The sequence below is a fragment of the Calliphora vicina genome, chromosome 4 (assembly GCF_958450345.1).
Source record: "Calliphora vicina chromosome 4, idCalVici1.1, whole genome shotgun sequence".
In the NCBI taxonomy this organism is placed as follows: Eukaryota; Metazoa; Arthropoda; class Insecta; order Diptera; family Calliphoridae; genus Calliphora; species Calliphora vicina.
The window spans coordinates 98,365,941-98,393,787 of record NC_088783.1 but is presented as its reverse complement, the minus strand read 5'-3'; the positions used below and the strand labels follow the sequence as shown (position 1 = coordinate 98,393,787).

The 27,847-nt window shown below is 29.6% G+C and overlaps 1 protein-coding gene across 1 annotated transcript in view; it reads right to left on the bottom strand.

Annotated features, from left to right (window-relative positions):
• Window positions 1–716: 716 nt before the first annotated feature.
• Window positions 717–27,847, bottom strand: part of acj6 (abnormal chemosensory protein 6) — a 79,557-nt gene continuing 52,426 nt past the window's right edge. The window contains exons 4-9 of the mRNA XM_065509840.1: window positions 9,886–10,063; window positions 9,663–9,803; window positions 9,330–9,561; window positions 6,781–6,944; window positions 6,336–6,723; window positions 717–941 (exon numbers count right to left, since the gene is read on the bottom strand). Coding sequence (XP_065365912.1) covers window positions 6,662–6,723; window positions 6,781–6,944; window positions 9,330–9,561; window positions 9,663–9,803; window positions 9,886–10,063 — 777 coding nt within the window. The 3' untranslated portion in view covers window positions 717–941; window positions 6,336–6,661. The remainder of the gene's footprint in view (window positions 942–6,335; window positions 6,724–6,780; window positions 6,945–9,329; window positions 9,562–9,662; window positions 9,804–9,885; window positions 10,064–27,847) is intronic.

The window sequence follows — 27,847 nt, the reverse complement described above, 5'->3', positions numbered from 1 at the left end:
TTGCAATTGGGTATTAAAAATTTATTGCTACTTAGATACAAAACTACTTATTTTCAAATGGTTGGTTGTTGTATTAATGTATATATAAATAATTATAATTTCATAATAATAATAATTCTCATTTAGTTTGTGGTTTTTCTTTTTTAAATTTGGTTTTAAATTTATTATTTTGTTTTGTTATTATTATTTAAATGTTTACATACATTTACAAGTGTATAATTCTAATCTGTACAAATCTAGTCTTATTTTGTAAAAAGTTTTTTTTTTAAAATCATCGATGATCATCACACAATGTTAATCATCAATATTGTTATAATTATTATCCTATATACTCGAATAGATACATATATACGTACACACATACATACAAACATACATACATTTGAATGCATGTATGTATTCATTTTCTAATGTATCTGTATATAATAATCATTTATTTGTTTATTTATTTATTTATTTAAATATATTTATATATGTATGTATATATAATCTATGTATTTATTTGTTTATGTACTTATAGTTTGGCAACATTTTAAATTCGTTGCATTTTCAAGTGCTTGGTTGGATTTATTTTCATTTTTCTTCTCTTCATCTATTTCCATTTCCATTCGTTTCAAATTGTTTGCTTTTTTTGTTTTCTTTTGTTGATTTCTTTCCAACGAAAATAGTTTTCTATTGGGCCCGAAACATGCAGTTGTGTTTTTGTTTTGTTTTGTTTGTTTTTTATTTTTTGGTTTCTTTTCTTGTTTCATCTTCTTGTAGTTAACTAATAAATAGTAAATAATCTAAAGGAAGCATAGATACCACGACATTGTGTTATTATTATTTTTATTATTGTGTTTTCTTAAAATTAAAGAACGTTCAGAATCCCTTGAAGGTCTCAGAAGTATGTATTACTATTATACAGGCGAATGTCGTAGTGTCCAGTTTATAAAATTTATCTGAAATAAACAAAAATAATTAAAAATTAAAAAATGGTACAAAATCTTAATTTCTGTTCATATATATATAAAATTAAATACATATATTTATTACTCTTATTTTAGACTAGCTGACCTGGATCGCTTCACCACCCCAATCGTAATTAAAAATTGTTTAATAACGGAAAATTCATATAGTTTTTATTTATGTATTAAGAATTTAAGATTGCCATCGATATTGTATGTTTTCATACCACTACAAACCATTAGTTATCATCCCATAAGATGGGGATCTCAATCATACATTATTAAGTCATGACGCATCACCCCTAAAATACCCTAGGTTCATAAACATAGACATTTTAAAAGGGGCCTTTAGAATAAAGTAAACGTACGTATTTTAGTAAAATAGTTTTATGCTAAATTCCCAATTTTTAATTTGATAAATTCACTGAAATTTATTGTTGGAGGATAAGCTTGATGAAATTTGTGATTTAAACTTAACTTTTGTTCATTAATTTTAGGTTAATTTCTATTCAATCGCATTTCAGGATAAAAACAGAAATGTACCACTAACAAAATTTCTTTAAATTCCCTTTTGAATTCTAATTCAGTCAGAACCATAAATGCTTAATTTCATTTTTTATTATCAAATATTCAAAAAGTACTATTAGAAGGAAATAAAGTAGTAAGGAAGTAAAGTCCCTCCATTGATTCTAACTCAGTCAGGATCTTGTCATGTGAGGCAGTGAATAAGCCATGGTTTCCAAACATTTGGTCAATTCACAAGGTCTCTTATCACGCCATATTGTCATAATGTCTTAATATTTCACAATGGTTTTTATTGTTTTTCAAGCAAAACATTTTCTAAAATAATACTACTCTGTATGCTATGTTTATTGTGTTATCGTTACCAACCAGCAGAGTTTGAAGTTTGTTGTACCTATGATTTGGTCATAACCGAAAAACCACATTGATGGCTGCTATTTGTGTTGTTAAATTACATGTTATGAATAGGGTTCATAATTTCCCGGACTTTTTTCATTCCCGGGAGGAAATTAAAAAATCGTTTCATTCCCTCATTTGATTGGCTCCAAATTCGGTAATCACAACGAATCTGTTTTCTCTGTGTAGTTATCACTTAGCTCCAATATTACTGCAAAAAGGGTTTTAACGGATTTTATGGGTGGTGTAAATATTGTGGAATCAAACGCTCTTGAGAATACAGTATACTGTCTTCTGAACTAAATACATTTTTCAAGTTTCGAAGAAGCATTCAAGTGCCTCAGTTTTCTGAAACCATCCTACCTAGACAAGAAGACAACATGGAATTTTAATGAGTCATTGTTGCAAATAATATAAAAATTCGAACACAAATTTAAAGATATATGTAGTTTGAGAACTAGATCAATTGTATATGGTGTGTGGTAGGTACCACTAGGTATCCACTGTGCACGAAATTGACACTTTGTTTTTCTGTCAAAAGGGCACCCAGTGTGTTAAACTAATTCGAGTACGCTGAATTCCGTGGTGCTAACCGTTTTTTATGTTAGCTCGTATTTTTGAGATATACCGTTATTTCGAAAATGGAGGAGGTTGCACAACATATATTCGCGTAACTCAAAACCAGTTTAGTTTCTTGAATAAGCTGGAAAATCCGAAATTCCGCAATAAACTTACCTTTAAGTAAGGCTTAACATGTTTTTAATCTTCGCCGTCGTTTTAGAAATATAATTTTTTTGTGGCATAAAGAAAATAATTTTTTAGAAAAATTTCGAAATTTTTTACACACATAAAGAAAACATCCAAACAAAACAAGCCCTAAATGATTAAAATCTGTCCACAACTTTTAATTTTATTCACAAAAGATATGATACATAACTCGTAATAATTAGCTACATCGTGCAGTGTTCTTCTATGTTTAGTACTGCAAGTGTCGGCAATGCCGTGCCGTTTTTACAAAAATAAGATCAAGGCGAATTTATACAAGGTGGCAGTGATGTTAACTTTTTAATTTCGATTACCGTACAGCCCTAAAAAAATTACCGTTTTTTAAGTAAAATTACCGTATCCAAAGTTTAGTACAAAAATAATAATATTTTCTTATTGAAACAGGTTTATTTTTATAATTCAATATATCGAGGGCCTATATTCAAAACTCTCTATCTTAAAAAACAACTTTTCAGGAAAGCCAAAAAAAATGTTTTTTGTCGCGTATTACTTGAGTTATTAAAATTCGGTATGCTAGAGGGTTTTTCTTCTCAAAATATTCAATGTGTATATTAAAATGAAAAGATAGAGGATTTTGCATTTTAATAGAATTAAATTATTTTGATTTCATTTATGTCATCTGTCAGTTTTTAACGTGATTTATTTAAGATAACGGCTAATAATACAACATAAGATAAAAAAAAACTTTAAAAGTAGACACTTTTTAAGCAAACTCCAACTTTAACCATTAATTGTTATGCCATGGAAATTATATTTTCCAAAAACAAAATGGTAAAATATTTTCATGGTAATTCATTTTTTAAATGATTGAAAAATGTAAAATTCATGTTCAGCATTCAAAAATTAGTAGGAAAACATGAATTGCAAGAAGAAATTATTCAAAAAAAATATTTGAAAATTATTTGAAAAGATAGAGGCTTTTGCATTCGGAAAAAAATAATTGTATAACATAGAGAAATAACAAAAATGCAAATAAAACAGCAAAAGACAATAGGTTGTAAGGAATTCACACCATAGATGAGGGCTGTTTTACTGAACATTTTACTATCAAAAAGTAATTTTCGTGAATATCAAAGATAGTGGGTTTTGAATATAGGACCATGTTTGTAAAACAGCAGAATGCCATTTTTATCAACATCATTTATTTGCCTTATAATATAAATTCCGTATCTATTTATTTAAATTCATCCATTTCAACAGCTTCTGGGAAATGCAAAACTAAAGGAATTATAGAAATATTGGTATCAAACAATTGGGGATTTATTACGATCAGTTTTTAATACTAATTTGTATGTTGAAATATCCATACTTGAAAGACTTGCGATTACTTTACCGCGTAGATATATTTTGTCTAGTGGTAATTGGTAATCATCATCCTCAAAGTTTTATGATTATTTTAATGAGAAATATGTACATTATATGTAGACACATTATGGAAATATAACGTTTAGGATATAATTTTTAAAAATTCAAAATTTTTTAAAATTACCGTACAAATGTAGAAATTACCTGCCTACCGTACGGAGGTCTAAATTACCGTACAATACGGTAATTACCGTACGGTTAACATCACTGCAAGGTGGAGTCAGTCAAACAGCTGATAATTTTTTTTTGGCTTTTTGGTTCTAACAGTTGTCAAAGCTAGTTTTTATATTTAAATATCTACATATTCTAATCGTATTAACAAAATATTTATTTTTTAAATAAATAAGTAAAGCCCTCACTATACAATTATCTACACTACATTAAGTTTTAATACATATTTGTTTAATTTTTCATTTTTGTTTTTAGACGTTTGTTAAGACCAATTGTTGTATTTGTAGAACTGATAGCCTTGGGTAAGATTATGTAAATTTTCTGTTTGTTATTGATTTTGAATCCATAAATTTGACTAGTGGAAAAGATGAGCTATATATACGTATTATATATCAACGTATAGAAAATTGTGTCTTCTTTTCAAAAATGTATACAATTTTTAAGAATTAAAAAAATTATAGAAGACTTTTTGTAAATATATGGGAAAAAAAAATTCGAAATTTTGCTAAAAAATAATTTAAGCCTTTCTTAAAGTTAATTTTATTGTGGAATTTGGATTTTTTCATTTTATTCAATAAACTAAACCGTTTCTGAGTTACTCGAATATATGTATGTATGTTGTGCAACCTCCTCCATCTTTGAAATAACGGTATATCTCAAAAATGCGAGCTAGCCACTGGTTTTTTCAACTAGCACAGTGTTATTGTGCTAGTTGACTGATTTTTGAAAATCCCGGGGATCGGAATTTGGTAAAGAATACCGAAATCCCGACCCGGAGTTTCAGGATTTTCGGGAAATCTAAAATCCCGAAAATTATAAGAAAGAAACGTACATAATTATTACGGTGGCCCTTAATAAACGAAAGTTGGATTTTGGCCATTCTCACCGCCCAGTGTGGTGAACATTAGTAAAAAAAATCCTCGTCTTCCATTCTGAGCGAATTTTGTTTCCGACATATGCTGCTGCCGAAAAACATCTTTCATATTGGCAAAACCGTTTGCAAATACTTATAACAAATCTGCAAGTATTTTCCTCTTGTTCCTTCAGAAATAAATTGATCTATTTCTTTTGCAAGTTGCAAATCTACATTATAACTTGGTTTCGTTATTGTTATTTGGGTTTTTTACATTTATTAATAATATCTTTTAGGCTTTGAGCAATCGAAATATTTTCATTTTGTTCGAGCTCCTCATCTGAGATAAAATCAATTTCGTTTGAAGAGGATTTAAATTGAGTTTTGTTAGATAACTTACAAAAAAATGTGAAGAATTGATTTTCCAGAGCCCCACTCTAACAAAACCAAAAAATACCGCTTTCCTTTAGCTGGCTGAAATTTTCCAAAACTACCCTCTGTTGGAAATGGTGCATGCTATTTAAAATCGAGAAAATCGGTCCACAAATGGCTGAGATACATATAATGAAAAAACCAGGAAATCCTCGATTTTTTTACCTACATATATCTGGATTACTGAGTCATTAATATAGACAATATGGATATCTGATGATAGATATTTCAAAGACCTTTGTAACGATGTATAGACCATAGTATGTTGGACATACAATGGGTCAAAATCGGAAAAAATATTTTTTAACCCGAATTTTTTTTTCACCAAGTTTTTTTCGCTAAATATTAAAAACAAAAAAATTTAAATTTAAAAAAAAAATTAAAAACAATTTAAATTTTTTTTTCCAAACAATTAAATAAAACGACTTTGGAAAAAAAATAAATTTTGTTTACCTAAAAATATTTAAAATTTTTATTTTGAAGTATAATTTGTTGAAGGGTATATAAGATTCGGCACAGCCGAATATAGCTCTCTTACTTGTTTTTAAATGATTTTACTCATTTTCAATACCAAACATTTCTGAATAATAATCAAAAATTAGAATTAAATGAAAATAAAAATATTTAAAAAATGGCTAATGACTAAATTAATTTTTTACTGCCTAAATTGGAAACGCTGTGTTCTGATGAAATTTGGAAAATTAATTAGAATACTTGTTCGTAATACCGACGATATGTAGTAATAATTGAAAGTATGTTATTCCGCAATTGTAAATCATTAATAAAGTTTTTGGTGGGTCGAATTTGTTGTAGAGAAGAGAAAGTTTCAAATAATGTTAAATAGGTAGGCATTGTGGACTCACCATTAGTAGTAATGTTATTGCATTTGATATGTTGGTCCATTGTTTGCATTGATCGTTCCATAAATATTCGCATTTGATTGTTGGCAAATAGGGTGTGAATCCATGTCATGATGAATGGTGTTGATGTAGGAGGATAAGTGCACTCTCGCTCACGCTCGCTCATCGTCTTCTTGTTAGTCTTCGTCGTCTTCATCTTGGTCGCCGTCGCCGTGTCTGTCTCTGTCATCGTCATCATCGCTTGGTGTTGATTGGGGTGCTCATGTCCTTGTGTTGGGGAGGTGTTGTTGAAAACTCTACATGTAGTGCTCTCCAGGAAACAACGACTATCAGTAACCAAACCCCGCCGATCCGTGCCCGGTCATCGAAGGTGTAACGCTACTAACAATACCTAATGGTGTGGCTGTATTATTTGATTGTCATTGTTGTTGTGCAGCAAATTTCATACGTTTTTGTTTTTGTCTCTGATTGCAAAACCAGACTCTCACCACGTTCTTCTTAAGGTCCAACTTCTCGGCAATGGCAGCTATCTTCTCCCCAGATGGCCTCGGTTGTACGGCAAAGTATGCTTCCAGAGATCGCTTTTCAGGTGCCGCAATGGAAGTCCTTTTTCTTGAAAAAAGACTCGATATAGATTACTCGATAAATGATATTCAAAGTGTAGTTGTATATGTTTCCCCTTTTTTCTCTGTTCCAATACTTATATACACTCACATACTGATTTATTGTGTGTGTTTCGAGCATGTACATATGTATGTATGTGTTTGTAAGTTAGTATTAGTTTGTCCTCTAATCATAGATTTACGAAATCTGTACCGCCGTTTTAAAAACAGTACAAAAACTGTATTAACCCTTAATAAAAAGTTATTAAATGTTTCTTGTAACATTTTAAATATGTTTAATGTACATATCGTCATCTAAAATGCAAAATGAAATAACGTAACATCACTTTTCATAAGTTTATGGGAGAAGCAAAAAACGGTATACAATGAAAACTACTTGAGATATTGAAACCAAAAAACTAGTTTTATCAAAGTACTCTTTATGTTATGTGGCTTACGTTTTTTTGAATTGTTGTTTTCCGAAACACAAAAACGTATCATCAATATAAATTTTTATGAAAAAATAAAAACTTGAATAAAAATATATTTTTTTATTTTAAATAAAAACAGTTTTTATATTTGGGATTTCATGTCAAGTGAACCAATTTTTAGATTTTTTTGGCAAAATCAAAAACTTTTTTTCCAAAATGGTCCCTTTTTTTAATTTTGCTCAAAAGAAAGCTTAGGTCTATTCCTTTATGAGCTTTTTGGTCTCGTAGTGGAATTCGAGTGTGATATATATCAAAATAAATGTTTTCTAACTGAAGACTATCACAACGGGATCAGTTTAGAATGGACCCAAGTGAGTTGCTTGAAGAGTGGCTACCCATGGAACCTAACCTAAATCAAGACATAACATTTTTGAGTACAAAGCGAAGGCATCGATTTTAAAAATTGGTTCACTTGACATGAAATCCCCCATATACATTTTTATGATTTTTTTGTTTTATTTTAATTACTAACAACTGCTTTTTTAAACTAAAAAATGTACTTTATTCAATTTTCATAAATAGTACTGCCAAAAATATTCAATTGCAACATATTTATTTAAAAAAAATAGGACACTACCTAAAATAAGATAAAAACGATTTATATATTAATTAATTACTCAAAGCGTATACGTTATTTTGTTTTAGATAATCATGTACTTGATGATAATTTAGTTTCAATTCTAGTTATAACTTGGTTATTTTTGATTGTACAAGTTTAAAATTTTGTACACATATGTAATATGATGTAGTGAATCGTAATCAATAATAAAATCAATTTCGAATTTTTTGATGATACGTTTTTTTGCATTTTAGGTGGCGATATGTTTTTTTTAAATTTTAGCTATCTGAATTCACCTCTATGATGAATGTTTATCTATGATGAATGTTTATCTTTAGAGATTTCGGAAGTACTATAGTTTTTCTCGATCACTACGTTTTGTACTTTTTTTATTAGTAAATATTATGCAATAACGATATTCTTAAATTTACAACATCAATAAGTCATAAGTATGTTATTTTGAAGTTGATTTTAAAAGTGTTTCTTTTATTTAAAATATTGTATGATTTATCTTTCAAACAAAGGAGATCTTTTGAAATTGGCTGTGTTACGGTCGTTTAAGTTTTCAAATGTTCATTTCATTCACCATCTGAGTTGATCGTGATGCAGGAAAATGTGTTTTTCTTATTTGAATGAAAAAGCTAAAGTAAAGTAGATTTTTTAGCTGAGTGATCTTTTTAAAATTGAATTTATTTAATTGAAATCTGCTCTGTTTGATAACAATAAAAGTGTCAGTTGAACTTCTCTTTGAGTTTGAAATATCTGTTTTATATGGGAGAACTCAATGCAGTACTCAAGCTTCCATTTTAATTAGTTTTGAACATTAGTATCTGTATAAGTCTCAGCCCTTCAACATACATATGTATATGAAAACTCCGACAATGTAGGTTAAGGTAATGTAAAGGTAGTATTGTTTGGAAGTAATTAAGGACGTCGTGGTGTAAAGTAAAGCATGGTATAGTCACTGAATTTTTCTTCTGTAATATTTATATTTTAAAAGCATTTAAGACGATAGACGATTGTGTCAGTATAATTGAATATGTAGTGAATTAATGTCAACATATCCACGCTACTCCAGTCACAGTTAATCAAAGTAGAAAAATGTCCAATTTAAATACAATATAATCATTTAATTATTACAATATTGTGTTACTAATCTTATAATGCAAGTGAAATATTTGTCGTTGTTGATAATTTTGAAGATGGTTTTTAAAATTTTTAATAATAATGCTCCAACACTTTGAACTGGAGTTGCGTTAATGCCTTCAACAGAGTACAGATACATGGAAGATGAACGTTTTTGAACATTTGAAATTTGAAGGGCATTAACTAAAACGCTGTCTACCTTTTCTTTTCGCCAGCAGGAAGTACACTTGGGGCGTCGGGATCACGTCTTTTGTTTTTCGCCTGTGCCTCAGCCTCTTCAAGCCACGCTTGTAAGATGGGCTTTAGCGCAATCATATTATTGTGCGACAGCGTAAGACTCTCAAAACGACAGATTGTACTTTGTGAAAGTGCCCCAACTCCAGGTAACTTTAAATTCGCTAGTGCTTTACCAACATCCGCTTGTGTGACTCCTATTTAAATTAATATTTAAGATTTTTTTCAAAAAAATTATTTATCACAATATTTCAATGTTTTAAACTCAATGTTTTAGGTTACTTATTCAATCGTTTACCTAGTTTTATTCTTCGTTGTTTAAATCGCTCGGCAAAGGCTTCTAGTTCTCTAGGATCTGTATCGGTATCCGGATGTAGACCCGCCGCCGCTACTGCGGCCGATATCACAGGATGATGTACTGCAGAATGACCATGGTGGCCTTTTTTTGATGAAATAATTATTAAAATTTGATTTTATTATGTTAACGTTGCCTGAAAAGACAATCGTTTTGAATTGCATACCCGCAGAATGTCCACTTAAACTACTTGGATGATGATGACTCATCATATGGTTCATACTATGGTAGGATCCGTGTAAATGTTGGTGCGTAGGTGTTAAAGGCGTTTCTGAAATGGGGGCTAGCGTTGTCATTGAGCCCGTTGGATCCAGCATATCCAGTTGATCCATGGAATGGTGCATCTGTAAAAAAATCACTGTATTAAAAATTAAATATTCTTGGACGTTTAAATATAAACTAACTACAAAGTCTTTTATTATAAGTATATCTAAATGTATGTGTTTTCCTCTTCAGAGTTAGCACTAGGAACAATATCAAAATACGTGACAAAAGATCAGAAAACTACTTTCATAATTTTTCCCAAAATGTCTACTTTTAATAAATCCACATTAGTTAAATGAAATAAATTTTCCGTCGGTTTAAAAAAATAAAAAAAAAAATCTTTTAAAATATTTATTATTATTAATTCCTTTAGTTCCTATACAAAAGATTTCCAATCGTTTCTATTTGATGCTAGGTTCTTGATTTCATTCCAGCTTTTTCCTGTTCGCGAAGCCTCTATGTCTAACTGTCTTCGACAAGTGCGGGCAGGCCGTCCTCTCCTTCTACTGCCTTGCGGGTTCCAGTCAATGACATTGCGGGTTACATCTCCGGGTCGATTTCGTAATGCGTGGCCAATCCATCTCCATTTCCTTCTCAAAACATCGGAATGTATTTGGCTTTGATATGTGACTGTCCAGAGGTGTGTGTTTGATATCCTGTTGGGCCAGTAGATTTTTAGTATTCTTCTTAGGCATTTGTTGGTGAGAACTTGCAAAGTGTTTATAGGATGAGGTATAGGAGGACCTCCATTCTACTGATTGCTCAATTATTAAGCGGAGATTGTTTATGTGGTCTACACATAATTTTTGAGCTCTGAATCCAGCCTGTTCGCAACGACACTCGTTGTCGAGGGAGTTAGCAAGTCTCATATTGATAATGTTTTGCGATCACCTTATTTTTCATGCTTAGGAGTGTGATCCCTGTCACTCCGTGAGATCACCTTTCTTAGGAATGTTGATGATCAGACAATCTTTTAGTTCGTCGGAAAGTTCATTATCATCCCAGAGTCTTTGCACCACATTCTGAAGCAGGAAGGCACTTGTTTTAGGGTCTGCTTTTAGCAGCTCTGGGTTGATGTTGTTAGGTCCTGAAGCCATGTGGTGTTTAAGGGCGTCAATAGCGTTTGCTATTTCGTTTAGTGGGGGAGGTTGTAGGTATGTCGTCCCTTTCGATGTGCCGAGTGCAGTTACATATTGGTTGGGGTATGTGCACGTCCATTGACAACATGTTGGAGTAGTGGTGTACCCAGATATCGAGCTGGCTGTTTTTTGAGGTGATGAGATCTCCATTTCTAAACGGTTTTGAGGAATTAAAGTTTTTATTAGCGAGCTTTTTCGTTATCCTGTATAAGTCGCGAGTTGTTCCTGATTCGGCTGCCATTTGTACGGGTGTCATTTAGCTTCTGGACGTAAAATCTTTTGGGAGTTCCAAGTCCTTTCTTTACCGCCGCAGCTCTTAGTCTAACGGTTCCCACAATCAAATGGTGGTCGCTGGAGCAATTAGCGCCTCGTTTGTTTTGCACATCCAATGGGGAGCCGCGCCATGTCCTGTTGATGGCGATGTGGTCAATCTGGTTCTCCGTGCGATGGTCCGGTGATACCTACGTGACTTTGTGGACTGTTTTGTGGGGAAAGATTGTGCCACCTACTACAAGTTTATTGATTAAGCACATTTCGGTGAACAATATTTAAATAACGTTAATTATAATTTATCTATAGATATTAGGGTGGGTCGATTTGTAAGGCGAAAATTTATCGATTTTTCGATAGCTTTTTGCATGAGGAAAAAAATCTACTATATACCTATCAATATTGGTCTCTATTTAGTAATTATAATAAGGCAAGACTTAATAAAATATTTATTAATTTATTGAAATTTAATATTTAAGTCTTTGTCGCACATTGCATATTCCTATAAACGCACACTACTTTGCTTTTAAAAAGATTGTAAAAATTAAACATGAACATATTTAGGGGGCTACAAATTTGTTTATTAAATTAGTTAAGACTTCACTTAAAATATTGTTTCCAAAATAATTAATTTGTACTTTATTTATTTTTTTTACTTAATTTTCGAGATTAACAGCCATTTTTAAGTGTATTTTCCTATAAACGCACTTTAATTTATGGGCCACTGTAGCATTATTAATAATGTGTGGATGATCCTTTGTTATGGATTATTTCAAAAATACGGTCTGGCATTGATTCCACTAATTTGATCAATTTCCTTTGGGATACACTTTACGGGCCATGTATCCCCACAAGTTCTCTATCGGGTTTAAGTGCGGACTACAAGCCGGCCAGTCCAACAGAGGAATGCTATGTTCATTAAACCAATATTTCGATTGCTTAGAATATGCAATCTTCATCCATTTTTTCATCCAAAAAATGAGAGAAGAGCATCTTCCAACAGTTCGTTATAAATCGCACTATTAATTTTTGTCGGAACAAAACATATTTTCGACTTGCCAACTGCAGAAAACGCTGACCAAACCATAACACTGCCAACACCGAAATTACGTTTTGACATCCGAACATCGTTTGATCTCAAATCGTGTCAATAGCATGAGTATGAGTCAGAACCGTCTAAATTATTTTTTTTTCGTCAGAGAAAATTACTTTTTTCCACTCATCTGTCCATTTCATATATTTTCTTGCGAATTTTAGACGATTTTCTTTATGGTGCGCTTTTAGCATTGGTTTACATTTCGGCTTTTTCCATTTTATGTTTTCATCGTTTCGTAAAATGTGTGCAACGTTTTTGGAAGTCATTGGAAGATTAAATTTATTATTTATTTGTGTGGAATTCAATTTGTTGCGTGTTGCTTCTTGTTTTATTAGATTAAGTTGTCTTCTTGTTAGTTTTGTATTTCCCTTTGTAGGTTTGCGAACTCCATAATTTTGACCTTTCTTCAAGAAATTTCGCACCACACTTTCCGAACGATCGATTTTACTTCCAATTTCTCTATTGGAACATCCTTGGTCGTGAAAAAATTTAATTTGAATCTTTTCTTGATCGGACAAAAAAGTTCCCTTGGGCATCTTTAAAAGTGATGAAATTTATTGATTCAAATAGAAAAAGTTGCAGTAAATTGAGATGTTGCTATTAGAAACGTACCTTTGGTTAAAAAAAAACTAAAATTGATAATATTTTAGTTTTGGTAACCTTTTTAAAAAGTACAACCAGAGGTATGGACCAAAATGTGAAACAACTTCTAAAATAGTTGATATTTTTCGAAAGTGTTTTGCCATTTTCTTTAAATATATTGCAAATAATATCATGGAACTTTTTCCTTTTGATAAAAAGGCAAGCTCTATTGAAAGTTGAATCGATCCATGATTTAGTAAGAATTCTGTCAGCCCCCATAACAATTTATTTCCGGAATATGGCTTTATGCCTATAGAAAGTATCCATACCAAATTTAGCAAAAATAAGTTCCATGAAAAAAGAAATCTGATAACGAAATTTAGTTTGGATAAGTTCATATTTTACCGTAGCCCTCTCCCTAAAATTACTTAAATATGCATAAATCTTTTACAAATACCGATATCAGGTTGAAAAATGATACTAATATATATAAAAATCGACGTAGCTAGTTTCATAGTTGGTCATAGCTCTCATATAATGACCACTTCCGAAAAACACTTAAATACACATGTGAATATGGATCCATAATTATATGCAAATTGGTTAGATGTTTCAATATCGGTTGTCAATAGGTATTTATGTTTCGAGTTATTGATTGTTTTTAACCATTCAGAAGCTAGTAATAATAAAATTACAAATTAAGCATTACATGGAGACAAAGATTGTGGATATGATGATGAGGATACAGATTGTATTCACTATCATAAAATGTATTTTTAATTACATATGTAAATAAAAAATATTAAGATTTTTCAAATTATAAAATATTTGCAACTAATTTGATTCTAATATTAAAAAGTATTTGCCTTTGTTTATTTAAATTTCATAATTTCACATTAGTATACTTTAATTAGCAATTCGATTTATTAATTTATGGCTTTTAGTTTCATAGTTATTTATATCCAAAATTAAAAAAAAATATAAACGTTTTACAATACAATACAATGTGTTACTGGTAAATTGGTCATTTCCTTTTTCCTATTTTTGAGTGTTTGAGAGTAAATGAACAGAGCTAATGTTTTTCCAACTTTAATATAAAATATTAATTGCAAAATTGTCTAGTTTCTGCAGTATTAAAAAAACTTTAACATATCGCACTGGTTCCTCTAAAGAGAGTCAACTCAAAATGTAAAAATGTTGAGTAGAAGCAAAAAACTATTTTTCTAATTTATAGCATTTAATTTTCAATAAAATAAATTAATATTTTTAAAAATGGTATCAAAGTTTTTCATAAATATGTTTGAATGGGCTTTAGAAAATATATTTAATTAAAACAGGTTAACCGTCTTAGAAAAACCGAAACCGGTAGACTTTACAAATATGAAAAAACCGGTTGAGCGGTTTTCGGTTTCGATTTATTGCAAAAAATGAAAATTTAACAATTTTGAGTTGACGCTCTTTAGAGGAACCAGTGCGATATTAGCTGTGACAAAAACTACTGACAATAAACTGAAAAATTTTAATTAATTGCATAATTCTGCAAACATCCTTAAATATTAAACTAATAAATGATATTCAATTGGGAGTTCAACTTTTAAACATTTTAAAAACATAAACCGGTTCTAAACTTTTCAAATTCCACGTTCCTGAGATAAAGCTGTTAAAAACGTGGTTTTTGAGAAAACATAAAAGTGGAAATATCTCGAAAGCTAATCGCAGGATTAGGTATGTTTCACACGAGGTGCTATTGAAGTTTTAGAATTTCGTAAAAAAACAATTATTGGTAATAATTTGTGTAATATAAATATATAAATGGCTTCGTAAGTTTATTTGTATATTTGAGTAACATAGATAGATTATTACTTGGAAGCATCAATAGGCTATAACTTTGTTCAATACTTGGACCAGAATGGGGTAAACAGGGGGAAACCGGTAAAAGTGGTACCTTTAGATCATAGATAGACTATTACTTGGAAGCATCAAAAGGGTATATATACCCTTTTTCACAAATTGGACCATAAAGGGATAAAAAGGGTAGCTTTAGTTTTTAAACATTGAATATTTGTTTAAAAGGAAAACATTTTTAATTTAGTTCAATATAGCCACAAAAATATGTATTTAGAAAGTACCTTTTCAAAAGTCTATCTTTTGAAAAGGTAGACCTAAAAACGGGTAAAATTAGGAATTTTGTGTTTATCCATATTTATGTCTATTTATTTGTTTGTTTGTACCTTATGTTGAAATTTACCGTATATTCCTGTGTATATGTATATTAGAGTTCGTTTGTGACCAGGTCACTTCATTTCTTTTTCGTGTATCATAATTTTTCTGAAGGTTTTTGCGTAAATAAAAATAATGGCGTTATTTTTTTTGGAAAATTATCACTCCTTGTGGTGGTTCAACGCACCTAAAAACGCAGATTTTGAACACATTTTTCTGTAGAGCAAAATGTGTTGAATATATTGCAAATCTGATTTCACCAGTCGATTCTGCATCACAAATTAATACAATTGATGTTTTTGAATCCCTAAAAATAGTTCCAAAAACCCACAACAGAGGGCGTAAATATCATTATAAAAAATAAAAAAAGTATTTTAAATTTTTTAAACATGCACTATGAAAAGGCATTTCAAGCTTATCAAAACGGTACCAATATTTCCTTTCTTTCACACCCGTTAAAAAGTTTACATACAATGTAAATTGTTTATTTCCAATATGTGAAGAACTATAGTTGCAAAAGTATTTAAACTTTGAACACAATAATTTCTTATCACTATATGGAGTTTGGCTGAAAATGGGCAGGATTGTATTAGTGGGCATGGCACCTATCAAACAATGTAAATAGTTATTTTCGAATATCTGGAGTACTATAATATCTTTCTTATAGTTTTTTTGGGCTGTATCAATCATGAATAAAAAATCCGCCGGAGTTTTTTCACTTTTGCCATTTTTCCTATTCAAATTCAGTGTTAAAAATGGAAAAAGAAAAAACTCCCGCGGATTTTTTATTCATGATTGGGCTGATAGTAAGGCTGAAGATTAGTTTAGTGGCTGAAGCGCCTCCCATGCAAAGTATTTTGGAGTACCTGCTAACTTTATACGAATCAATTTCTTATCACTGCATACGGTTTAACCTTCGCTTTCACGAAGACAATTTTTTACGTGAACTCATGGTACCTACCTGGGTAGATAATGACTTTATACATTCAATTTGTGCTAGAATTTTTATTTATATACTAATTTTTTGTATCAAAATATCTAATACATATTATAAGAAGTAATTTTACAGCTATCTATGCATCGCGATTCGTATATTTCGGGTAAAAGGCAGAAGTCTGAAGTCATCCAATTTTACAATAAAACTAAAGGAGGCGTTGATACGGGAAAAACATGAGTCTCAATATCCAACCAAAAGAGCAACAATACGTTGGCTTGTGGCGATTTTTTTCAATTCATTGGATTCTTCAGCCCTAGCAGCTTAAAGTATATGACAAAAACAACACACAAAGTACGGAAATATATTACTCTGGACGTAGATTACTCTTGAACTCCTTGGGTACAAATCTTTGCATCGCACAAATAAATCTCGAGCCGAAAATACGATGGTGTTTTTTAACAAGACAGCAATTGAATGTATTTAAGATAAGCTTTTGAATAATTTTTGATGATAGTATAAAGTAAAGCTAGTTAAGTAACAAAACCAATATAAATTATCATAAATTTGAATGTATCTACCACGGTACACAGAAAAACCTATTTCTTAAAATGTTTCAATTCAAATATATATCACATATTGAACTGGTTTCAATTATTTTAACATAATTTTGACAATTGAATATACAATTTTCGTTATTGGTTGAATTTTAAATACAAAAATTATTGAATAGATAATTTTCGTAATTGAAAACACATTTTTATTGTTTTTTGTGTTTTCAATTACGAAAATTATCTATTCAATAATTTTTGTATTTAAAATTCAACCAATAACGAAAATTTTATATTCAATTGTCAAAATTATCAAATTCAAAACTCAAAATTCAATAGAAAATATCAGAAAATTTTGTTTTTGAGCACATGAATACTTGATCCAATTATAAAATAATTGAAACCAGTTCAACATGTGATAAATGTTTGAATTGAAATATAATTTTTTCTGTGTATATATTAAGGTATTCAATTAATCGGGTTTCTGGTTTAATCGGTTAATCGAGCAAATAATTAATCGAGGTTTAGATTTATTCGGTTAATAATCGGTTAATTTAAAATTATTCGATTAACCGAATAATTTCTATTTTCATTTTAAATTGAAAATACAACAACGAATTTTGTGTACAAAAACATAAAAAACGGCAAATAAGGTATTTGAGATCATTTTTTAAACATATCGCCTATTTCCTGCAACAACGTCATAACTCAAAATCCGTGTCTTTTGAACTGAATAATACAAAATATGCGCTGTTCTATTATCTTTCATATAGTTTTATCAGTTTTCAAAAAAGTCAATTATTTTTTGTGTGAGAGTGTTGATAAGTAAAAATTTGGGTTAAATACAGATTAGAAAGATATTAACATCTACTATTTATATTTCTGAAATCGCATGATTTGTTGAAAATTTATTTAAGAAATAGTAAAATGTCATAAAACATTCAAAGACGTTTTTCTCGAAACGATTTTTTTGAATTATGACGTTGCAGCAATTGATTGATGTGTGAGTTTTTTAGGGTTTTAGTGAGATCTTCTGAAATAAACTTTTATAAAAAGAATATAATTTAAATAATTTTTGCTTTAGATTTAATAAAACTTTTCTTGGAAAAAAACTCTCTCGCTGATTGTATATGTTTCAGAAATCAAAAGCATGATAAAGAATATTCCTTTTTGGATTGTTTTAGATTTTGATTAATAGTTTCGTTTAGTTATGTTAAAAGACTCATTTCAAAAAATGTAAATACAAAGTTTAAAGACATGTAAATTAAATACGTACGTCAGTTCTTATACATACTCACTAATCATGTTTATTGGATGTTCAAAAAATGTCTAATTTTAATTTGAAATTTGTATTTGAATTTTAAAGTGCAAAAAAAAGGAATTTCGGTTAATCGGTTAATCGACACAAATTAATCGGTTTATTTGAAATTCGGCAATTTTAAATTATTCGAACAGTTAACCGTCCAAAATTAATCGGTTAACCGATTAACGGTTAATCGATTGAATACCCTAGTATATATTCATAAACCCGTATTCACAAAAATATAAAATATAAAAAAACTTCTATAATCTTACTTTAATTTTTTTTATTTGTTTGTTTTCTAAAAATTCGGCAAATTTTGATAACTGAGCTGAAAGCAATTTCAAAGTTAATAAAAACTGTGTAAGTTATTAACAACTGAATATCCAAATATCTACCTCGGTAGATACTATGAAAGCGAAGGTTAACCAAAAATGGGAGGAATCGGAACAGGGGATGAGTCATTTACCAAACAAAGTAAATAGTTATTTCTAAACAACTCGAGAACCATAATTACAATATTCACCAAACTTTGTCCGAATAGCTCACTTATCATTTTACAAAAATTGTTTGAAAATTCGACCATTTGAAAGTAAATAATAAATTTTATATATTTGGAGAACTGTAACCGTAAAAGTATTTAAACTTTGTATGAATTAATTTCTCATCATTGTTTAGCTAAAAATGGCTGGTATAGGAACAGTGGGTATGGGCCCTTCCATACAAAGTACTTAGTCAATTTTGAATATCTGGGTAACTAAAATTGCAAGATTCTACAAACTTTGTCCGAAACATCTTTTTATAATTTTACATAATGTGTCTGTGACATAGAACTGGACATATTATCGAATATCTGATGAACTGTATTAGATAAATTCGTAGAACTTTGAAGCATTTGTTTCGTTACCACAGTTATATAGATGGCTAAAAATGTGCTGGATTGTATTAGTTATATTCGAATATTTGAAGAACAATAATTCTGAACGTGGCTAAGATTACTACCACTGTACGAAGTTTAGCAAAAAATGGGCGATATCGTAACAGAGGGTGTAGTACCCACATTACAAAGAAAATTGTAATTTCGAGAGTCTTTTAGCTTTGTCTGAATCACTTTCTTTCATTTTTAGGATGTTGGCTGAAATTTGGTGGGATCGTCCAATGGGCCACAAATACAACAGAATAGCCGAGGCATTTGCTAATCACTTAAGGTAGGGTATCACATGGCATAAATTTGACGAAAAAGACGTAACCGCTAAATAAAATATGTTTAAATTCTTTTATTTATTGTCAAAAACTCCTTTTACTTAAGATATTTCAAAAGATGTTACAAAACACTTGTATGAGTAAACACGTCAAAGAATTTTGTGCTAAAAAAGTGATTACGCTTTTTGAGCATTTGCCATATTTGCCATGTGTGACCGTACATTTAGATAATGTATTAACCCCATATAATGCAAATAAAATTAGATACTTAATGAAATTTGGTTTGTCTAAAATCAGCTGTTTTCTTGTTTGCCTCTCGAAATTATTTTGATGGTCAGATTACGACAAATAAATATTTGACAATTTGAGTCAAATGTTGGCCTAATCTGACCGTACCATAAGTCAAAAGTTATGTGTATTAAAATTAAAAAAAGTTGTTAAAGTACTTGCTTAAAGTTTAGTTATAAAGAAAAACAAAATAAATAATCTGTTTATACTTTTCGCAAGGGTAACATTTTGAGAAGTACTATAAAAGTAAAATAATTTCAAAATATGTATAACTGCGAGTTTCAGAGCCTTCCCAATTAGACCTATTTTTTTTTTGTAATCGCATAGCAGCTTTTAAAAAATTAAAACCATTCTTGCATGCCCCAATATGTTCTTAAATATCATGCAATGGCAATTTATAGAACGGACTTTTGCACAGTCAACATAGTAAAAAATCTAAAATACCATTTTTGGGAATTTTGAAAAGTTTTTTGGGAATTGTGGGATTCTCAATAATAATTCACAAATATCTTTCTCACTTTTGCCCAAAAAGTTGTAAGTATATAAGTGTGCTGTGATTTCACGCATATTATAGGCAAAACAAAAAAAATCACCGCAGACTTTGATGCTGCAAATACCTTTTTGAAACAGTTTTTCCGAATTAGCTTTCAAAATATGAGCCATAAGAAATATTCAACGCTGATGAACTGTATAATGCTATCTTTAATTGCGTCGGTGAATCAATGACAGAGTATCTGAGACTTTTTGGAAAGTCAATTAAGCGAAAACTACTAATTGAATTACATAAAAAATGTGTACACGGGTTTTCTTTAAATGGTGAAGAACTCATAAATGTTTGCGTTTATAATTTAGTTTATTCTTTGTAAGTAATGCTTTGTAATGCTAATTTATTATTGATATAAAAAGTTACATAATTGTAAAATCTCTATGCTTTTGCCAAACAATTTTAAAACTACGTTAATTTTACATTTTCCGGGAATTCCTGATAATTATTTTCCGGGAAATCCATGGAGTTCTAGGCCGGGAATTCCCGATCCCCAATTGAATAATACCTATATTTTATAAAAAAAAATCTGTATTAAACAATGTATAACAAGTTAAATAACCTAAAACATAAATGTACATACATATACATACTTATATTAATTAGGATTTGTACTTTAAAATCGTATTTACATATTTAAATATAATACAGATACATACGTATACGTATACATATATACTATATATGTACATTTGAATGTTTGTATGTACAATCAATTGAGTGCGTGCGTTCGTGTGGGTGTACAAGGCTCTCTGTAGTTTCAGTTAGACAATCGTTCGTTCATTTATATGCAAAAAAAGAAACAACAACAACAACGGCAGGATAAAATGGAAATGAAATTGTAAAACAAAACAACAGCAGCAACGAGAATAAAACAAAAACAAAAAATTAACAATAAGAAATAATACATAATGTCGTTAAAGTGGAGCTCTTCAATTATAAACCAATCCCAAATTTAGAAAGGCTTTTATTGGTTTCACCCTTGGCTCTATCTATTTGAAATGAACCTTTATTTATGTATCTGATGGGTAGCAGTACGCCGTCGCAGGAATTTGCAACCCCTGGTTAGTATTTCGAAAATCATTTGAATCTGTTCTGTGGTTGGCTGGAGTGCCTGCAAAAAATTCTGTTAATATGTTCGCTTAGAATTGAATCAAATCTTTGTTGATATACAATTCTTTTTTTTTTTTGTATTTTTTTTATTTTTTTTGTTTTCTTTGTTCACCAACAAAATACAATACAATACAACACAATACAATATACGAGTACAATGCATTTTCATTGGGAAAATACATTAAAAATTCCATGTTTCATAGTGTGTAATATTGATAAGAATTCAAATATATACACTCACTTATACACACACACACACAGACATACACCACTATATAGTATTGTACATATGTACATGCATATATAATGGAGTTCTATGTATGTAAATGTTTGTGTGTACAATACATACACAAATATAAACTCTGTATAAGTATTAATGTATGTACTATGTAGTAATATACAATAGACCTGCCCAATATTGTTAGTCGGTTTCCTATAAGTTTCTATTATTCATGTAGTTCCGAGTTCTCCATCATCAATTAGTTTTAAATTCAAAAACAACACTGGACCTATTGAAAATATAATTTTTGAAAAATTATCTATTTAGAACGAAGGGCCGTACTAATGTTCATGGCAAACAGATACATATAGCCGGAAAAGTACTTTAAAGTTTGTATTCGAGTATGTTTATACACTCCCCGAAATATTTATAAGACAAGAATTGTTTTTGTCACAAAATATTTTGACATGTATCGAGCCGTTAACGCCAAATTATCATAAGCGACATTTTTAAAAAAAAATTTATTGCAGAAATTAAAATTTTATGGACCGAGTATGTTTTAGCGTTCTCAGAATATCAAATTTGTTAATAACTTAAAAAATACAGGGGGTAAGATTTTATCGTAATTTGATCGTGATATAGAAAAAATGAGGGAAATAAATCTATAACTTTTAAATGGTTAGATTGGTTTGAATGAAATTTCACATGCGCAAAGAAGAAGTGTTGTCGAGTTTAAATTTTGAACGTGGACCTCATGGGCCCACCAGGGGCTTTACCATCACTTCTCATCACTACAAAAAACCTCATCGTAGCTAACAATTATCTCTTATAGCTTAGGAGATATTCGCATTTGAAAATTAAATTTTCAACATTTTTAACCACCCTACTCCAGTTTTTTGATAACAGCGTATCCAAATATTCTCCAGTTTTCTTTTATTGGATTAACAACACATGTATGTGTCAAATAGTAAAAGAATTGTTTAAAAATAATGACTAAGGCCAAAGTTATATGCATTTGAATTTAAAAAATTTTAAAAGGGCGATTTTTTTCTTTTTAAATTTTCTACTTTCTGAAAGCTAAGTTTTCATAATATATTTTAAAGGAAAACAAATTTCAAAATTGTTGTTACCGAGGAGACCAGGTTCTTTCAAAAAACGCCTATTTTTTATGTAAAATAAAACTTTAGGGCAAAAATTCTCAAATTCGAAAAATTTTTATCTATGCAAAAATTCAATAAAAAACATTTTTTGACATATTTTTCAATAAAGTATTCCATGAATTTTTGAAATTTATCAAAAGTTATAAATATTTTTGAAAAATAGACAAATAGCTTGAACGAAATTATATTATATCGCATCAAAACATCTTTAATTCTATGAATAAATTTCAAAATAATCATAGAAAATCTTCTCCTGTAAAATTAGTGTTTTGTCGCTTAGGATAATTTGGCGCTAAGGGCTCCATGTACAGTTGATTGAAATGTTAAAAAAATATAAAAATAATTTATAAAAAATACCAAAGATTGTTTTTTTATTTTTAATAAACAGAATATTATGCTATATTTAAAGATAGTTTTCATTATGTGAGACTAATTTATTCTTAAAATTACCGACATTATTCCGTAAAATAGTTCAAATACACTGTGTGTAATTTTTTTAGTCATGGAAATATAACCATATACGGACACCACTACCTGATAAAAGACAAAAAAAAGACCCGTATCTCCCAGTTTTACCCAAAGTCATACACTTTTTTTATAGGCCCCCAAATATTTGGGGCCTCGGTGTCATTTTTGCAAAAAAGTGATAAATTGTGAACATATGTATAAAATCAAAAAAACTTCATCTTCAAGATCAAAATCGCAAAAAACTTTTGTCTTTTATCATGTACTGGTGTCCGTATATGGTTATATTTCGATGACTTAAAAAATTACACACAGTGATATAATATAAAAATCTATATTTGGTGTGAAATAAGAGTGATCACAGATTATTGTCCTTTTTTCATCTAGGGCGTCTTTTTAATGGGTGATTTAATATTTTTCAGTTATTAACGAACTTATGATGATTTTTCATAAAAAAATCGATATTTGGTGGGAAATAAGAGTGATCACAGATTAGTGTGCTTATTTATATAGTACCTCTTATTAACAAACTATGAGTGATTTTAAATTTGTCATATAAAAATCGATACTTGGTGGGAGTGATCACCACAGACTATTGTCTTTTTTTCAAATTTTTTTTTTATTTTAAGAATTAAATAATAGGTTTGGAATTATTTTCAAAAGCCATGTTGGTCATTTAAATAATATATATACATTAAGGACATATTAGGTTTAGAGAATTGAGATAGTCGGTAAATATAGCGACATATATTCATTGTTAATAATAAGAAAGAAAATCTTTGGAATTTGTTTTAAATTTGTAGAAGAACTCTATTTGGTTGGTATTACAAATATTTCGTTTTAGTGAAACGTAATTTTTTAATCCAATGAGACCCAATTGTTTCATATTAGAAAAGTTTTTTCCCATTAAAAAAATAATTTTCATGATTGCGGCAATTGATCCCGAGCTATGATAAAAACAATGTTGGTCTTATAAATATTTCGGAGAGTGTATAAATTTTAGTTTTGTTTTTGTTGTACTTTTGGTACACATACACAATCGTTTTATACTCCAATACTCATACAAATACAATATGTAAACAAATTTTATAGAAATAAATATTTTTTTGTTCATACTCCTAATAATGCTTAGATTCGAATGTGTATGAATGTAACAATACAATTGCAAAAGTATTGTTTTAAGTATTTATTTTAAAAATGAAAATATACATCTAATTTGTCAATTTTGATTGTTAGAATTCGGGACTGCGAAAATTTCGTAAAGTTCTTTGACTTAAATAATGAAAACCACATTAAATTCTACAATATCCTTGGATATAGAAAAAGCCTACTACTAGCACTTTGGTAGATGTAAAGTACTATGAATAATTTTATTTCAAATTGAGGTTGCTCCACATGTTTTTCATAACTAGAGAACGATTTTAAAAACGGTAACGACCGAAAATTTAATTCTATGTACCGCTATGTACAGTAGCGAGCATAAAAAATGCAACGCCATGCAATATAAAATTTTTAGTAAAAACAGTGCTAAAATTGTGCGAGCAAAAAAAATGCAACTCAACGGAAATTTACTTAATTTTTAAAATTTTGAAAAAAAATAATTATAAAAAATTGCTAAAAACTATAACAATGTTGCATTACCATCATTTACTATTAATACAAACAAATTTAAGGACATTCAAATTCAAAAGGATAAACATTTTATACAAAAAACGCCATACTCCTATTCTGTTATAAAAATTGAGATATAATTAAGAATTGTGTTATGATTGGAGTGCCGAAATAATTTTGATGGCTAGTTTTGGATTGGATTTTATTGAAATAAAACTAAAATGTTAGATATTGAAGTAATCAAGGCTGTGTTACCTGATCCATGGAAGGTGACATCATATATATGATGCTACCCAAACGAACACATGTGGAAATTTATGACTATTGCAACCTCCAAAAGATAATTTAATGATGCAAATATAGTAAAGAGAAACCAATTCAATAAACCATATATTATTTACAAAAATAAATTTAGCGCCTGTGCTTTTCGAAGCAGGTCCTTTATGCTTAAAATGGTGCAGTCGTATGATATGAAAGGTCAATTAACGTAATTTTAATTTATTCGTGTCTGATAGTTTCGATCTGTTACTCAGGCCGTCTGGTCACAGATATTCCCTTAAATATTAAATTAAAATAGTAAAAAATTGCGATAGCTTAGTACTCACGTAAGCTAAATATAGAATTCTATGAAATAGGAACAGTGTCAAATTTAATATTATTTACAGTTGTCTTCCGCTGTTTTGGAATTAGCTTACTTACCAAAATATATGGATATTTGAATATGATTTTATTATTTGTAATTTTAAAAGACTACATGATTGTGAAAATATTATTTTAGCATTAAATTTCAACGCCCTTCTAACATTAACTAGTCATATCCTTTTGATCTTGACCTCTTATACACTCAGTTTTAGGCACACCACCACAAGTATTTGACTTCCTTTTCATAGAGAATATCCGCAAGATTTTAAATTGGTAAAGAAATAAATAAAAAATCTTAAAATTTTCTTGGTTTTCGAAAAAATCACCATATAACAGAAAATGCATCATTCGTTAACTCTGTTATTCTTTGTAGATTTCATATCCTTGAATTTATTAGTATTAACAGTAAATTACTGTATTGTAACAGTTTTATAGTTTTTAGCAATTTTTTATAATTATTTTTTTCAAAATTTTAAAAATCAAGTAAATTTCCTTGAATTTGCATTTAAAAATAAAAAAATATTGGAAAAAATTACATACAATAATTGCCTATGATCAATAAGAATATAAAATCAGCAGATGTGGACAATTGGATACCTTTTTGAGAAAAATCAGTGCTGTTGAAAATCACATTGCATAGCGTTGCATTTTTTATGCTCGCTACTGTATGTATATTCTGTTTGTATTATCTGTTACTAGAAAATATCTGTGGCAATTCACCTTTTCATCTTGCTGGATTCAGAAACAAAACATTTGTAATGGTAAGTCGGAACAAAGTTGTTCATATATTGTGATCCATATTTTTAACCGATTCAAAATCATTTTTGGACACATAACTTAGATATTAGCTGTAACTATTTATGACCAATTTCTCCTCGTCTCCTCGTTTAGGCTCTATCATGTTTCAATTATTTAATTAATTCAGTCGACCGGACATTTTGTTCTAAAATTGTTTTTGGATTGGATCGTTTTTGACCATTTCAATCCCAAATATTTCTGATTAACAGAAATTAGCTGTGTTCGCGTACTTGATAATTTGTACAAAATATCACTGGAAGTTACTGGATTCCGTTCGTTTACTTTTAAAAATTTGTAACGAGAGAGCAAGAGAGTGTTAAAAGTGACAGTTCGTATATAGAGAACATGATATTTTTTACTGGACATTTTTTGTCCAGTAAAAAATATCAACATGAAAAAGATGTTTAAAACAAATTGTTGCAAATGTAAACAAAAATGTTGAAAATTAACACAATTTACAAGTCTTTACAAGAAAAGAAGTAAAATAACACAAAACAAACGTTTTAAATTGATTTATAATAAAATACAACTTATTTTTACAAATTGTTGTTCGCGTACTTTTTGGATATTTTTTTAGATTGAGAGTAAATGTATTTTACGCTCTAAATTAAAGTTACTGGATAATTTTTACTGGAAAGTACGCCAATACACTTATTATTGGAGGAAAATGTCATAACTACCAGATTCGAGTATACACAGGGTGATGCAAAAATAAGTATCATTTTATAAAATAAATAAAATGAACTAAACTTAATTTCTTTTGGTATATTAGAAATAACAAATATTGGAGCACGAATGGCTTGGATGATATTAGCCTTAATGTTGTGGATCGTTCAAGATTATTCGCATAGCACCGATCTGTAACGGGACTAAACAAAAGTCTAAATTGATCGCAGCTCAGAGGCGGCCAATTGACATCGCCAAGACTGCTGTTTTCGATTTTTCATGATTTTTTAAAACAAAAAAAATTGATTTTTTCATATAAAAAATATATTTTTTGCTTGAAGTTGTTATTATAACTCCGAAACTACTGAACCGATTAAAACGCAATGTATATGTGAAAATTTGTAAATAGCATGGGGAAAATGTTTTCAAAATTCAATCAATCGAAAGAAGAACATTAACTACTCAATTTTATGTATATCATACAAGAGCTTTTGAGAGCCCAGAACCAATACAATGATACAAATACTCTTAACAAGAAAATGTGTTTTTTAAAAATTGGTATCTGGAACGCAAATGGCTTGAACCAGCACAAAGCTGAGGTGTCACACTTTATCAACGAAAACAATATAGATGTATTATTAATCTCGGAGACTCATTTAACAAATAAATATAATTTTCATATTCCAGGTTTTATATTTCATCCCACGAATCATCCTGATGGTAAGGCACACGGTGGTACTGGTATTTTAATTAGAAATAGGATAAAACATTATACCCTAGAAAAATTGTCCAAAAACTATTTGCAAGCAACATCCATTTGCTTAGAATGTGGAGTTGGAGATTTGACTCTAAGCTCAATATATTGCCCCCCACGATTTTCTGTGATTAAGGAACATTTTGAAGAATTTTTTAATAGACTAGGAGATCGTTTCCTGGCTTGTGGTGACTACAACCCCAATACATATTGGGGTTCCAGATTAATGAATCCCAAAGGCAGACAGCTGTACATTACTCTAGTTGATCGAAAAAATTGCTTAGATTTTATATCACCGGGTCAGCCCA